The 15,921-nt window shown below is 32.6% G+C and overlaps 1 protein-coding gene across 4 annotated transcripts; it reads right to left on the minus strand.

Moving 5' to 3' along the window:
* Positions 1-11,106: 11,106 nt before the first annotated feature.
* On the minus strand, positions 11,107-14,013 carry LOC149579633 (TMV resistance protein N-like). 4 transcript variants are annotated; one of them, XM_089786201.1, is made up of 4 exons: positions 13,805-14,013; positions 12,595-13,669; positions 11,991-12,053; positions 11,107-11,787 (listed from the first exon to the last, which is right to left on the minus strand). In XM_089786201.1, the coding sequence occupies exons 1-4, from the start codon at positions 14,011-14,013 to the stop codon at positions 11,782-11,784; spliced, it is 1,353 nt and encodes a 450-aa protein (XP_089642327.1). In that variant the 3' UTR covers positions 11,107-11,781. The 4 variants fall into 4 exon arrangements, with proteins under 4 accessions (XP_089642327.1, XP_089642328.1, XP_089642326.1 ...); XM_089786202.1 differs by having other exon boundaries at positions 11,987-12,053; XM_089786200.1 differs by having other exon boundaries at positions 11,107-12,053.
* Positions 14,014-15,921: the final 1,908 nt, after the last annotated feature.

Here is a 15,921-nt window from a genome sequence, read left to right on the forward strand (position 1 = left end):
GCCTTTACTTGTAAAAGGGGATCTATGCGATGTTGTGGATATTGTGATTTGGTATATTAATATATTGGGATATTTCATGGTAATGTGAGATCTTATTGAGATCCATCCTCTTGGCATGTTGGCCAATGGAGTCATGTTATTATATTGTGTGATCATCTTGGGAACTACACTCTTGGTGAAGACCAATCAAGTCTTTTGAGTTTATATTGTTACCTTCTCTGAAAAGTTTAAGCCATAGGATTAGGTGCTTTGACTAGGTATGGAAAATAAAATAATAGAATCCATGAGCACGTTAGCACTTTCACAAGGCTATGATGACTTGTGAGGGTAGCTGTACGATTGAATCTACGAGCATGCCATGGGCAGTTTCTCTAGGCTGTGGGTGACTTGTGAGGATAGTACGCATAATAGAATCCCCAAGCACGCCATGCATGCTTTTACAAGGCTATGGGTGACTTCTGAGGGCAGTATGCATAATAGAATCCTCGAGCACACCATAAGCGGTTTCTCAAGGCTATGGCTGAATTGTGAGGGTAGTTTCACAATTAAATCCCCAAGAATACCAAGAGTGCTACCTCAAGGAAATGGGTGACTTGTGAGGGTAGTTTCACAATTAAATCCATGAGAATAATACCATGAGCACTTCCTCAAGGTAATGGGTGACTTGTGAGGATAGTTGACACATGTATGGGCATGTGATGACATTCCCTATGCACTGTACTCAACCACCAGAGTCCTAGTAGTATGAATAGCACCTCGTGGGTATTGGTTGATTGAGTGTGTTTAGATATTGCATTGTGGCCATTGCTTCATGTTGTGTTGCTCCATGTTTTGTCTTAAATAAGCCTATGATTTATTTGCACTCTATATATATTGATTGGTGTGAGTATGCTTATACCTCCTTGTATGCCTTGTGTTCTTGTTTCGGCTATGTGACTATCTCCACAAGAATAGTGAGGTGGACCTGAGAGTACCACATGATTGAGTGGTGTGACAAGGCACTGTTGGGGACCGGTGTACAAGTATTAAATCAGATTTAGTGGCACCGACATGAGTTCCTTCTGCACCTCTCTCTCTCTCTTCCAATTTTAATAAGAGTCATGCATGTATTCATGGATATTGTAATGCAGTAAATTGATGCATACGTATGTTGTTATACTCAAGTGATTTGGCCTTGAAAATCATGTTATTGGACCCTAATTGAAGAGGATGTTATGTATTCAACCATATGTTGGAGTTAGCACAATCTTGGGTGAATATTAACTCAGCTTGTGGGAAAGTTTGCTAGATTAATGTCTCCACCAATATTTCAACACATACATTAATCAGTGCCTCCAACTAGTAATTGGTACCTTCATCCCTATTGGTCTGATAACAGGCCATTTGTGTCAGGGAAAAAAATGGAATGTGGGAATTTCATTACAATTGTTTAGTAGAGTGTCATGTATCCTTGGAAGTGTGTCAAGACTTCTACTTGTGCACAAGCACACAGTGATAGTGATTTTTTGTTCATTTTTTTTCATGTTGTTAGCATTGTTGTCCTAATTTAAGTGTGTAATGATGCAACTACTTTAACAAAATCCCCTGCATGTTTTACGCTTAGTTCCAAGGGTTCCTTGGTGGGGCACTACATAGCCAGTACAACCAAAATACTTCCAAATAGAAACTATTTAGTAACCAGGATAGAAAATTCTTCTAATAGAGAACACTACATAGAACCAGATCTAAGACACTATCATGCATAGAACTGAATGTTATGGTTGTGATCTTCTTTTCAAATCTATGCAGCACAGAACATTATACTTATGTGTATAGGCACACTTCCTGTATGCGATCCAAAGCTCGTATATTATCAAGTGCATCTAATGATGGGGAGAGACCTCCGTGCAAGCAGAAGATCTGTAATGAAACAAAAGAAAAGAAAATTTTCTTATAGTAAGAACAAGTTTGTTGTGCTGCATAGGGTACCAACAAAATAGTGTATAATATCTTTTTCTTTACCTGGCTTTCAATAAGGGCTGTCAGTGGCAAGTAATCAAAGAGATCTGTAAAATACTTCCATACATTTGCATTTCCATATTTTCTCAAACATTCATCGTATAATCCATACCTAAAATTGCAAGAAATAATTCTTGAACACATTCGAAAAATTAAGATAAATTGCAAATAGATTGACAAATTTTGGTCAGCTTTCTAATCTCCCCATTCAGATACTAATATTTTGCCTCCCATAATTTAGATATAGCCTCAAATGGCAAACAATGTATGTGTCTGCTTTAAGCATGATGATACGAAGAAATACTATAGTTATTGTATATATATGCCATGTCAAATATCAAGGGTATGAAGGGGCTTTTGAATTTCCATTCTATGATTTTTATCTAGAAAACTTGATTCTGAAGGACATGATTTATGGTCTTTGCTTAGCTATTATTAGTTTTCTCTTCAAATGGTCACTGAGGGGTGTTGCTGCTTGTACAATCATTCTCAAAATCATCACTTTATCCTAGATATTGACTGTATCAAATTAATACCAGCAATAGTTTCTGTTTTGGATTCTTTTGTGCCAGATAACACCAAGGGACCAATGCCCAAGCATCAGTTTTTAGTATTATCTAACAATCTCACAAGGATGGAGAAGTTTATAATAGCTCCTTGATTCATAATGTTAGAAGACAAAAGATCAATTTCCAAGAAAAAGGAAGAAAATTGGTTGGTGATCCAGTTTCTGACTCTTTGACTGCTTAGTTATATCTTTCCCACTTTACCAGTTGCAAATAACCTATGGTGAATGTGAATTTGCCATGGGGTAAATGTAGGTTAGCCACTTCTACTAATCATTTAATATTGTTCTTTTGGTGGCCGTCACTGTTGCATATGGATTCATAATGAGGCACCTTTTGTATTGAAATGGCACTATTTTTCAAAAGCATATCTCAATATGCAATCAACTTTAACTTTTGATTCAATCTTCATATTCATCTTGCCCTTGATATAATTGTATTTGCTAGGTTTGGTTGAACAAATATGTCTTCTTTATGGAATAATAATAATAATGATTGGAGAAAAAAGGATTCTAAGAGTAATGGGTTTGTTTGTTTTGCACCTTGCCATCATCCTACTCTGAATGTTGCCCTTGGCCCTTTCGCCGTAGAGATCGCCATAGAATAGTAGGGCAAGCAAGCAGTTAGCAGATGCGGGTCTCTGCCCCTCTCAATGCCTCGAGTTGAGGGAGATAGATGGCTAGAATGAGAAGTCTAGTAGATGGCAATCAGGCTTTTGCGTTGAGTCAACTCGCTATTGAAGTCTCCTGCCTTTCTTTTTTGAAGAACCCAGAGTCCCTATGTCGATTTCAAATGAGCAATTTTGGTTTTTTTTTCTCTTATATCCCATCACCATCGCAATTGCGATATTTTCAAGTTAAAGTTGGAAAAAAAAGGGCCAAAAATCACATAACATTTTCCTCCGTCGCAATTCCACTCCATATGTATTGGAGATATCGTCACAATTGCGACGGCATCGGGCTAAAATTGAAAAAAAAAGCCAAAAACACATTACATTTGCTTGCCGTCGCAAATTAACCCCTAATGTATTAGTGTCTGTAGTGTTAGTAACTTTGAATTTCTTCATAACTTTCTTAGATAAGCTCCAAATTACAAGCGAGCTTAGTTACCATCTAAACTTAATTGGATACACCTTTTTCCAACTTCACTACTTCTAATTTGGTTTCTGGATGAAGTTCTCAAATTCTAATGTTGTGAACAAGCTTATTTCAACTTAGTTGAATCAAATTTAGCAACTAACTTCGATCTTCCTGTCTCATCATCATCTAGCTTTTCCTTTGAGATATCTACTCCTTTTACAAATGCCTCATTAAGTTCTTCTTGAAGTTCACTGACAACATTTCTTTGTTCCTCATTGTCTCTGTTAGTTACGGAGTTCCTTTCATGGTTCCTTATGTCATTTCCAATGTTCTTTCCTTCATTCCTTCCGTTCTCAAAGTTTCTTCCATTGTTCCTTCTATCTCTAAGGTTTCTATTCATTCTGCTATACTTTGTTGTATGTCTGAAGTTGTTGCATAATTGACATACTGGTGCTCTGCTTCTAGCATTCTATTGATCATTAGGTGCATGACAATTCCAAGCAATGTGTCCTAAGTTGTTACACTTATAACACACAATCTATCTTCTGTCTTCATAAGATCAGATTCCTTCTCTTGATGTCCTTTCATTAGATATTCTTTTATCTGCAGGGTTAGTATTTCTAGACATTCTACTATTCCTTCTATGATTATCATACTTAGGTTTCCTAGAATCAATTTTTTTTATGACCCATACCATGATAATTATGAAAATAAAAGTCATTAACATGATTGAATGACTTATTTGTACAATCTTTTTTCATATGGCCTATTTCATTACATGAAAAATGCTTACCTTTAAATTCATACCTGGTTTCCTTAGGAGATTCCACTTGCTTTGGTTCATTCAAAATTTCAACTTCCTTTTTTTTCTCAACTTCTTTAGATTTATCAGAAGATTGATTGGATTCAATCTTATCATTAGATTTACCTTTTTCTTTATGATCTAATCTAATCTTAGGTTTCTGTGAGACATGTTAATTAGATAACCAAGACCAGTCTTATCATAAGTAGGTCTCTGTATTGACATTGAATCATCAAGTTTTTCTCTACTGGAATAAAGCTTCTCAATTTGTTTCTTGCATTGAGTTAATTCACCTTTCACAATAGTATTGTACTTATGAAGTTCTTCGTGATCTTCTTTCAATTTTTCAAACTTAGATGTCTTCTTTGCCAGACTAGCTCTAAGATCTGCATTCTTAGTCTTCAATTAAAATTCAACTTTGCTAGGATCATTTTTCAAAGTCAACTTCAGATTCATAATCCTCAATTCATGCTTCAAGATTTTGTACTCTATCTTCAGTTATGAGTAATCATCGTCACTAGTTCCAGATTCAGTAGATTCGGGCTTTGATTTGAGATGTTCAATCTTCTCCTTTAATTGACCAATGTACACTTTAGAGTCTTCATATCTATCCTTAAGCTTATCTCTTTCTTCAGTAAGGAGACCAATTTTTTCAAGAGCTTCTTCAAGGTTCTTCATCAATTGTTCCATATCCATAGGGATCTTACTCAAGTTGTTAAGCCTCTTCAAAGTAACTACACTCTGATACCAATTGTTATAAATAGGGATTACTTGGGGGGAGGGGGTGTGAATCAGTGGTCTACAAACTTTAGTTTCCAACTAGATATTATTTCTTACTTTAAACCATGCATAACAAAGCAATAAAGTAATGCTGAATAGTAATAGTAACGATGCACAAAGATAACTCATAACACCATATTTTGTTAACTAGGGAAACCCTGGCCAAGCAAAAATCCCAATGGAGATGATACCCACTAGATAATATACTCAATATATGAGTTCCTTGTTAGAGGATGGACCCTATTAGGAGTCAATGAGAAAATTCAGTATAAAAAGTCCCTGTTAGGAGACTTTGAATCCCTGTTGGAAGATTTCAACCCTATTAGGAGTTGTGGTACAGTAAGTGCAAGAAGAGCTCATTGCCCAAACGAGTAATCAGATTTTTGGAGTATAGGTATTGTATCTTCTTCTTTGACTGATCTTCTTATCTTTAGCTCGATCTCAGATCACAAAATAGCTTATACTAAAGTTCGCATATATCGCTTTCACATTAAGTTTGCACATCACAATATTTCCATAACTTACATCCTTCATTGCAAAATGTCCTTTGCATAAATACCATGCCTTTACACAAATTGTTGCTGGGTCAACTAAGACCACAACCCACTTTTTCAACTTAGAGTAAACATCTAGGATGCCGACCCTAATTGGACAAGTAATTATCTTGTAAACAAAATAATCCTTTCCTTCAATTTCATTGTCTTGTTTCACTTCAAACATGAGTATCTCTATTATGTATAGTTCGTACTAACTTTCAAAGTTATACATTTGATCACCAACATGTATACTATATCCATCTAACTTCGCTAGTCATAATATGATGTCAAAAACAAGTTATAAACAAAACAATACACTATTGTATACCAAATTCTATATGTAAACAATTTTCTAATTATCAATCACTAAGTATCTTTATTTTTGAGGTTTCCTATAAGCATGTACCTCATGTGTTGCTATAAATGTCAAAAATTACATAACTCTATTACCCAATTGTCAACAAAAACCACTTGTGATTTTACAGTACCATGTGCAAAACCTCTTTTACTTGTGTTGTCTAAGATAGACATGAACTAAGCTTAAAATAGTCTCTTACATCCAAAGTATTGTCTCTTTCTTTTTACCCTTACAGTTGTCGTGACATGTGGCATATAATCTCCAAAAATGGCCCTCCTATATTATACCATGGATAGGACCTATATTTTGGTCTAATTAATTTTACCTTTTCCAAGTCAATGACATATAGATAACTACCAACTACATTTTTAGAAACATCTAGAAAATATTGCAAGGTTAAGACACATGTTTTCTCAACATTTACAACCATACTGGATTCAACCCTTAAACTAGACCTTGGTGTAGTCAATATGCTTGATGAAACTGTCAGTCTTGATTCATCTATGTATAGGGATACTTGCTTTTCTAGTCATATACAAACATTGTTCCAACTTAGAATTAGTGGTTTTGAAATTTGTTGACTCAATTCTTCACCCACAAGAGTTACTTACAAGTTGCTAGATTGTGTGGTTTGGTTTGAGGCACTTCTAAATTGGGATTGTGGGAATGTGCTTGATAGTGTTGGGCCTTATCATGTTTACATTAGTTTAGAGAAATAGAGATTCAAAGAAGATACACTAAGACTTATTTGGTAAAAGAAATAAAAGGTGTAGTTGATACCAATCAAAGTTGATTTTGGTGATTTCTTGGAGTAAGTAAATATTAGGGTGGGAAGACTTGTAATGTCCCCCATATGAAGCAAATGAATTAATAAGGATTTAAATTTGTAAAATTTTAGTGATTGTTGTAGATGTAATAACACTACCATTATATACGGTATGCGTTTTTCGTATGGCAGTAACCTCTTATATACATAAGGAGAATAATCGATGAAGAGACATGCCACTTCATGGGACATGTGTAATCATTAATTAGATGATTAATATAATATAAACTTTAACCATATATATATATATATATATATATATATATATATATATATATATATATAACAATAAACCTATATCTCATATATGATGAACGCACACACACACACACACACACACACACACACACACACACACACACATATATATATAAAAGATAAATAGATTTGAATTGATTAAAGCTTTAACAAAAATGAATAATTAAGTGCAAGGGGGAAAAAAAAATTAATAATAAGTTTTCACACTTAATTCCCAAAGACTAGAAAATTAATTTAATAGTAAGGGAATGAATGAATAATCAAGTAATAGCTGAAAAGGTGATTTTTTAATTAATTAATTTAATTATTTTTTGTGGACTAAATTGGGGACCACTTTAAGTTACAAATAATTTTACTAGTGACAAATTAATGATAAGAATCCTAACAATTAATCGTAATGTTACTGCCTAAGTCAAATTGCCTAAAATCAAAGATTTATTAACGATTTCATAACTTATTGGGATGGAGAGTCTTTCATTAAGAGGTCCAATGAGAATTAGAGCCTATCATTATGCATATTGAACTTTTTATTTTTCTTCTCTAGAGGAAACAACTAAGAGTGTTTTAGGACAAAACCGTTGCAAAATCAAGAGCTCAAACACAACCTTGGGATCTCGTGAACTATGAATTCGTCAATCTATTGGGAAGATGATTTAGTCTACAAACTAGTATCATCTATTTAGTTTCCTACCACCATATTTTTATTAAGAATTCAACACATGAAGGAGGGATCACGATTGGTACATAAGATCTAATGTGCAACATTATTTATAGAAAAATGAATGACACTAATGATCTATTTTGTAACACATCCTTACTCTTTATTTTTTGAAATTAATTTATAGTTTACCAAACTTTTGATTTGAAAATATTTGCAATTTCATTCCAAAATCCACATTATTTGTTCCATGGAATTGAATGATAAATATTTATGCTAAATAATTACACAAGAAGATTATTTTAAAAATATCTTATATAAATTCATTTACAACTACACCAATCTATCTACTAAACAATAAAGCTAAAAATATGTATTATAATAATTCATCACTATGTATACTCTTCTTGTACTTGCCATAGGAAATGTACTATTGCAATCACTTTGTCAATTGTTGAATTAGTTTTGTCCAATCAAAATAATTATTTTTATATAATTGAAACATGTCCAAAATTTTATAATTTATTTAGAAATTTTATATATTATAGAAGTTTTATGATTGCATGAATTTTGATATTGTGTTATGGGATTTTGAAGGGTTTACCATATTGCATTTTGGTCAGTTAGATTTTTGCTAGAAACAAAATAACTTCAATCAATGTTTTCATTTCTAAATATAAATTTTAAAATGTTAATTATCTCATATTTTAAAAAACAACTATTTTCCATTATATGAACTCCTTACTACAATTTAAAAAATAAACATCACACTTCAAATAAATTTTAAATTTTAAAATTAAAATAAATAATCAATTAATAATTTTAATAATATTTAAATAAAAATTAGTAATGAACTTTACAACACTAAATAATGAACTTTACAACAATTCTTAAATATTTCTAAAATATCATTTATAAAAAATATCAAAGTGCAAAACAAAACAAAAAAAAATCAAGTTAGGCAAGAGCCTAGTGTGAGCCTCTTAAGTGGAGATCTTGGATTCAAATCTAGTCAAGATTAAGAAAAAAATAATTAAATATAATAAATAATAATAATTAATCTACTCAAATATTTACTACACATAGTCATTGAATTAATTTGACCTCCTTTAACTAATATTTTCTAAAATATCAGTCACTATAACACCATTAACTAATTCCTAAACTAAACTAGTGTAACTAATAGAAATGTAAAAGAATGATGAAATGAATATAGAGAATGAGGAGAATACGGATGTGGGGGACTTTAGTTCAAATTTTATTGGTTACTCTAGCAACAAAGACGAAACTGGAAGGGCCAAGGTTGAGGAAAGTCATGACAAAAATAAAGGGTCAAAAAATAGTAGATAAGAGGATAAAAACTAGAGTGAGCAACACTAGAAAGCTAGGGAGGAAACGATGGAGGAAGATATAGGGAAGGAGAAGGAAAAGATGGAGGAAGATGAGGAGAAGGAGAAGGATGGCCCAACTGGTATGGGTACTATGCTTTATTTCCTTCACACCGCAAAGCTCAAGGCAGATTCCTCTCTCCAATGTGATTCTTGGATGTACAATGAGTTAATGACTAAAAAAAGAATTAGAAAAATGCACTAGGACCAGCATACTGATAGGGCTAGGATCATCCAGCTGGAAGCTCAAGTTGGCAATATCCTAGAGAAGTTAAAGGAATATGAACATGAGCTCCATCTTTTGATCAGAGAGAGTGGTAACAAAATGGAATAGGTCACTTCAAGCCTTTATGTGGCTGGTGCCAGCTTAGGTAAGAAAAATAATGAGGAAATCATGTCTCCTAGTAGACCAAGCAAAAGAACAAGACTGAGTTCAAGGAAGAAGGCGGCTAAGGCTATTGGGGGAACTGGGCTCTCTTCTGTTGACATTATTCAAAATACTGCGGAGGTTAGTAAGGAGGTGGTGAAAATGGTCAAGGAACTGCAATAGCTGCTGGTAGTGGTTCTAGATACTGGTCTCTGGTTTGGGTTTTTAGTTGGTTTTTTCCTCTGTTTGTTCAAACTCTAGGTCCCAGGTCCTTGTAAAGCCTAGTTTTGTTTTCTAGTCCTTTTTTGTGATTTCAGGTCCTTGTAAAACCTGGTTTAGCTACTTTCATACTGTAGGTTTCAAGACCTTGTAAAACTTGTTTGTGCTTAATTGTCTATCTTTTGATTTTCTGTTAAGAGTTTCGGGTCCCTTCAAAACCTGTTTTAACCTTACTCTAAAACTAATAGAAATGTAAGAGTTGAGATTGACCCATCCATCTCTTTATCCATTATTGAATACAGTAAAAACAAAGGCCACTTAGTGGCTAAGTACTTGCTTGTAGTTATGTAGATAAGTTTTAGTTATTAGAATTATTTTAATCAATATTGAATATAGTATCATTATAATATGATTGGTAATATGTTAACAATATCTACTTATATAGATAAAGTGCCTATGTTAGTCTACATATCACTAAGTGTATATTAATGTTAATTATAAATGAGATTCAAATTCCTTAAGTTAGAAACATGGAAAAAAATTAAAAAATTAAATGACATTCAATTCTATTTATATATAATATATCTTAATATTCTCTATCATATGCATTATTACATTATTAAATATTTATATATAACAAATAAATTGTTATTATTATATAATTAATTTTTAAAAATATGATAGCTTTAAAAAACGCAATATGTATTTAAAATAATCAATTAAAATGAATTTTAATTGGTACATTAAAACCTTTTTAATAATTGGTTAACTTGAGAAATTCAAAAAATATCAGACTTAGTACTTGCCTTTTTTACTATAAACTTAATTTTAATTTAATTTTTCTATAGTATATAAAATATTTAAAGTATTATATAGTTATAGTTTTGATAATTATAGTTAAAGTTAAAACCAACCATTCATGACTTATACTTATTTTTCCAAAAATAACAATTACTCTTTATCTTTCCATTTTGTTAAAATAATATTTCTCCATTTTGTTTAACAAATAGAAATTTGATCACAAAATCATTTTTATCTTCTAACAATAGATCACATGGTAGTTTCCATTAAAAAAATCTTTCTTTTTTTTTTTTCCAAACATTACTATGAATAAGAAAAATTAAATATAAAGTCAAACTTCTTTCAAAGATAATATAATCATTTAAGTAAATGTTTTAATTTAAAATAGATAAGAAAGAAATATAAAGTTGGTGAACAATAATAAACATTTTAAAAACAAAATTAACATCTATTTTATTTAACGAAAATACTAACAAAAATAACTTTTATTTTTATTTATTAGTATTAATTTCAATTTGAATGTATTAATTGTTAAATACAATAATTAAATTGTATTATATCATCATTAAATACAATTTACTATGGGAATAACTATAAGTACACTATGTGACACTTATTTACTTAATAAGTTCGAACTTATTCCTGTGAAAATTAGAAAATTAGATAGAAATGGTTTGTAAAAGTGGCAATACTGCCTCCATCCCTAGTCTCTCCTCTTCTCCTCTCACAGCCAACCCTCTCTCCACTCCTCTGTGCGGCATGCCATTTTCACGCAGGACGCAGAATTCATCATCATGACCCGTGAGCCACCTGGAACGGTGTGGCAACACAGCTATCACTGCCCATCTACCCTCTCCAAGCTCCCCCATAAACGCTGCTATGATGTACAAAAATTAAACACTACTCACATCGTTCTCAGCCTCCCATAGTTCTTTTAAGAAATCACTTTCAGATAGTTGTAAAACTCTCAAATTTCTGAAAGAAAGTTGTGTTGGAAGATTTCTCTGTTGAATATCAGACCAGCGAAGCCAGAGTAACTCTCTTGATGCCTCATCGATTGCTTGATTAAAATAATTTCCTTCAGTCACTAAAAGTTTTAGCCCAACTAAAGAGTGTTTGGGAAATGAATTTTCATCGCTTAAGTGCTATTCCTGCCATCGGCAACCACAATTCGTAGCAAACTCACTAATTAAATTAACATTTTTTTCCTTATAATATAATGTATTCGAATGAGCACGAGTGTTGAATACCAAACCTATGAAATTTAGCAAACCTTATAAAATATAAAAAAATATGTACAGACAATTATAATTCATGTATGTATGTAGAGAAATAGCGAGCATAACATACATACATATGACAACCACTTCTCTCTTTCAGTTGGGGCAAGCTTAATTCCTTGAATTCTATTTGTTTTCTGAAAATAAAAATAAGAAGTTCAAAATCTTATTTACACAAAAATAAATTCATTAGCTAATCAAACAGATACAACAATGAGTTCTCAAAATGATAAGTAGAGTTTTTGAAAACGATTTAGGTTACTTACAAAACTAAAGATTAATCATTTAACACATCAAGATAGCAAAGATCAGTCATGAGGACCATTGAATACACAACAAAAATTAATATAAACTATACATCTTTACAAATTATCAACAAAAATGATAGTTTTAAGTGTAAATAGATTATTTTGTTAAATCAACTAGATAGAAAAATGGACAAACAACACTAGTCTTTCAAACAACTGTTTAACACATTAAATAAACATAAGCTGTTTCTTTTCCATTGTTAGTTCTGAACTAAAAGAAAATATTAAATTCACCTCTGTTATGCTATAATCAATAATTTGCTGGAATAATTAAATTCAGATTGAATGTTGATTTGAAACTTCCTTTCCTAAATCTTTTAAGCAGTCACGCATTCTTATGCAATAAACTAAAAGAAACTATTAAACTCACCTTTGTTTGTCTGTTAAAATCAATAATTTGTTGGGATAACCAAATTCGGGAAGTTGGATGTTGATTTGCAATTTCCCTTCCTAAATCTCTTAAGTGGTCATGCATCCTAATGCAATTATTATCACCAATCTCAATCAAACACTTATTTAAAAGTCTTTCCCAAGTGTATAGACCACTCCACCCTAATCCATCCCAAACTTCAATTGCCAAACTTTTCTTTTCTGCAATAAAGAAACACGCTATATCAAGGAATGCCTCTTTTTCTTCATCATCAAGAGCATCATAACTTACTTTGAGTTTCTCTCTGATATTTTTATGCAAAATTCTTGAAATCTTATGAAACAAAGACTCCCAATATTCTTTGTTGGACTTTCCATAAAGTTGCCCTCCAAATACCTTGATAGACAGGGGCAATCCTTGACAGGCCTCTACAAACTTTTTAACAAGCTTCTCAAATCCATGGTCAGGAGAGGGATGCAAGAATGCATGCCAACAAAACAGTTGTTCTCCATAAAATGAATCAAGTCCTTTCATTTTATATATAGAATATATACCCCAAGATGTAAGAACTTCACATTCTCTTGTTGTGACAATGATAAGACTACCCCTTACAAGATTGTCTTTTACAGGCACAAGTGCATCCAGTTGATCCACATCATCCACGTCATCCATCACAATGCACACCCTAAAAGATCTCAAATGCCTCGCAAGAATAGCCTTACCTTGCTCTATATTATCAACTGGATCATTCACACCAAAACTTTTGAGGAGTTGACTCTGCTTAATCTGCAATGCACCTTTCGCTTCTCTAATATCAAAAATAAAGCAAGACCTCTCCACAGAGTAGGATCTTCTGTTGTATAGTTCTTTGGCAAGAGTGGTCTTGCCCGAACCACCCATGGCCCAGATACCCACAATTTGTATACCCTGATCACTTTGACTAAGTTGGAGTGTATTCTCAAAATCTTCCACTGTTTCATGTAGACCTACTGGATGTTTTGCAACTATTAGGGAGACATTGCTTATTTCCTTTAACACAATATTCACAATATTCTTGAACAGCCTCATCTCATCACTGAACAACAAGGAAAAACATTCAAAAAAAAAATTAAACTTTGTACAGATGTCTATGCCAAAGCTAAATTTCACAGTAAGAAAAAACAAAATTCTTATTTCTTAAAGACAGGGAGGCCAACTGTGTGGTACTTACTCGTTATTTTCAATAATTTGGCCACTGTACAATGAGACGTCAGAGAGTGCCCTTTTCCATTCCTGAAGCTTTTCTGGCTTATATCTACACTTCTTTTCGTGCTCGTTAAAGGCAGCCGCGTATTTTCCTTTCCCCTGAGCTATATATCTGAGATCAGAAGGCTCTACATAGTAGAAAATGGGAACAATTTTGGCGCCACTTTTAAGCATCAATTATAGCTCTTCTAAACACCAAGCCGATTCTGCATACCTTTCTGAGAAAATTGCTATATGCAGAGTGGCACCGCGGATTGCTGCTTCTATAGTTGTAGGCAGGAAATCGCCAACTTCCAGTTCCTCTGAATCTAAAAAAGCTGCGACTTTCATGCTCACAAGAATATCATAAATTCTTCTGGCTATTGTCTTTTTAACATCTGGGCCACGATGATTGATAAAAACATCAAAAGAGGGCTTTTGGATGGGTGTTGGGGGTGTACATGAATATTGTGAGATTTCATGGAAAGCACCTTCATTCTCTGGTATAGAGCTTGCTGTACCTGAAGTAGATGCAATGGAATTCGAATCCATTGAGCGGCATGGAACAAAGCTTACAGAAGACGACGGAGAAGAAGAAGACGAAGAAGACGACGCCACTTCTTGACAAGTGTTTTCAAGGTCCCTGTCTGTTGGAGCAGAAGTAGTAGACGTTGATGCCATGAGATTAGATTCAATTAAACGCAGAGAAAATCAATGAAAGCAGGGTAGAAAGATAGGGTTTCCAGCGAGGGCAAAAACAGAGTTGTGGGTAAGAGAAGGGAAAGCAGGGAATCAAATAAAGAAGAGATCAATTAGTGGAAGAACCGCTGAAGGAAAATACGTGGAATTTGAGAGAAAGAAAGTGGAAGGAGCGTGAAAGAAAGAAACAGAGGCCCCGCCATGATAAAATGTGGGAATTGCGTGTGAGCAGAAGAGGGCTTCTTATCCTTTCGTACTGGAGCGGAGCGAATGTGTGGAAGAGGAAGAGAGTCGGTGATTCCTTTGAGAAAGGAGGCAAAATGATGTCACAAGTGGAACATGCAAGTTCATCATGGTCATACAGTCCACAAAGAAGGCATTGTTTTTAATTCTCGTAGCAAAGATCCCAACTATTCCCTCCTCCAAATTCTCAATGGCTCATCTTCAAATGTAGGGTTCAACAACGTCAAATAATCAAAAAAATGTATTGAAATTTCAATTATCTTTATTTTTTATGGATTAAAAAGATAGCATTCATAACAGTGTCTAACATTCCCTTTGTAAATTATTAGATGGTGAGTCATTCAACTTCACCAGTAGACCAAGGGCCTATTGACGTCTTCTAGATTTTTCTCCTTATATTTTATTACTAATTACTAATCAATGGTAACTTTTTTATCCAAAGCTCATGCTTAAGGTTTTCCATTTATTTATGTACATTTTATAAAGATGATTGAGGCTTTCTATTTATTTTCACAATATTGATGAGCAATTTTTTATTTTTACTAAACAAAATACAATCAATTTTAAAATATCATAATAAATAAAAAACTTTCAATCAATCAATAGAAAATTTCTCATTTCCTATTCTTTTATTTCAACATAGTCAATTTTAGAACATCACATAATAAATAAAAGACATTCAAAGATTCATAAATAAAAGACATTCAAAGATTCAATAGAAAATGTCTCATTTTATTTTATTTTATTTTATTTTAGCACAACCAATTTTAAAAAATTCAAAATAAAGAAAAGACTATCAATAAACCAATAGAGAATGCCTCATTTCCTATTCTTTTATTTATGCACAATCAATTTTAAATTATCATAAAATAAATAAATAAACTTTTAGTGAATTAGGAGAAAATGTCTCATTTCCTATTCTTTTGTTAGTTTCTAGAATGCTAAAATACAATTAGTCTAACCAATGAGATTGAGAATCTATAAAGTTTGTAAATTTTTACTTATTTTTTAAAATTAGAAAATAAATTATTTTCTTAATTTGTTATTAGTCCTACCAATAACAGTAAGGACAAAAATCATTTTTTGGAACCAAAAATAAGGAAAGATATTATAATTGATGCTTTTGCAAAGCCTGTTTGTATTAATGTGTTTTAATGATCT

Source organism: Cupressus sempervirens, chromosome 1, assembly GCF_028749045.1.
Source record: "Cupressus sempervirens isolate cs-2001-9-10 chromosome 1, ASM2874904v1, whole genome shotgun sequence".
NCBI lineage: Eukaryota > Viridiplantae > Streptophyta > Pinopsida > Cupressales > Cupressaceae > Cupressus > Cupressus sempervirens.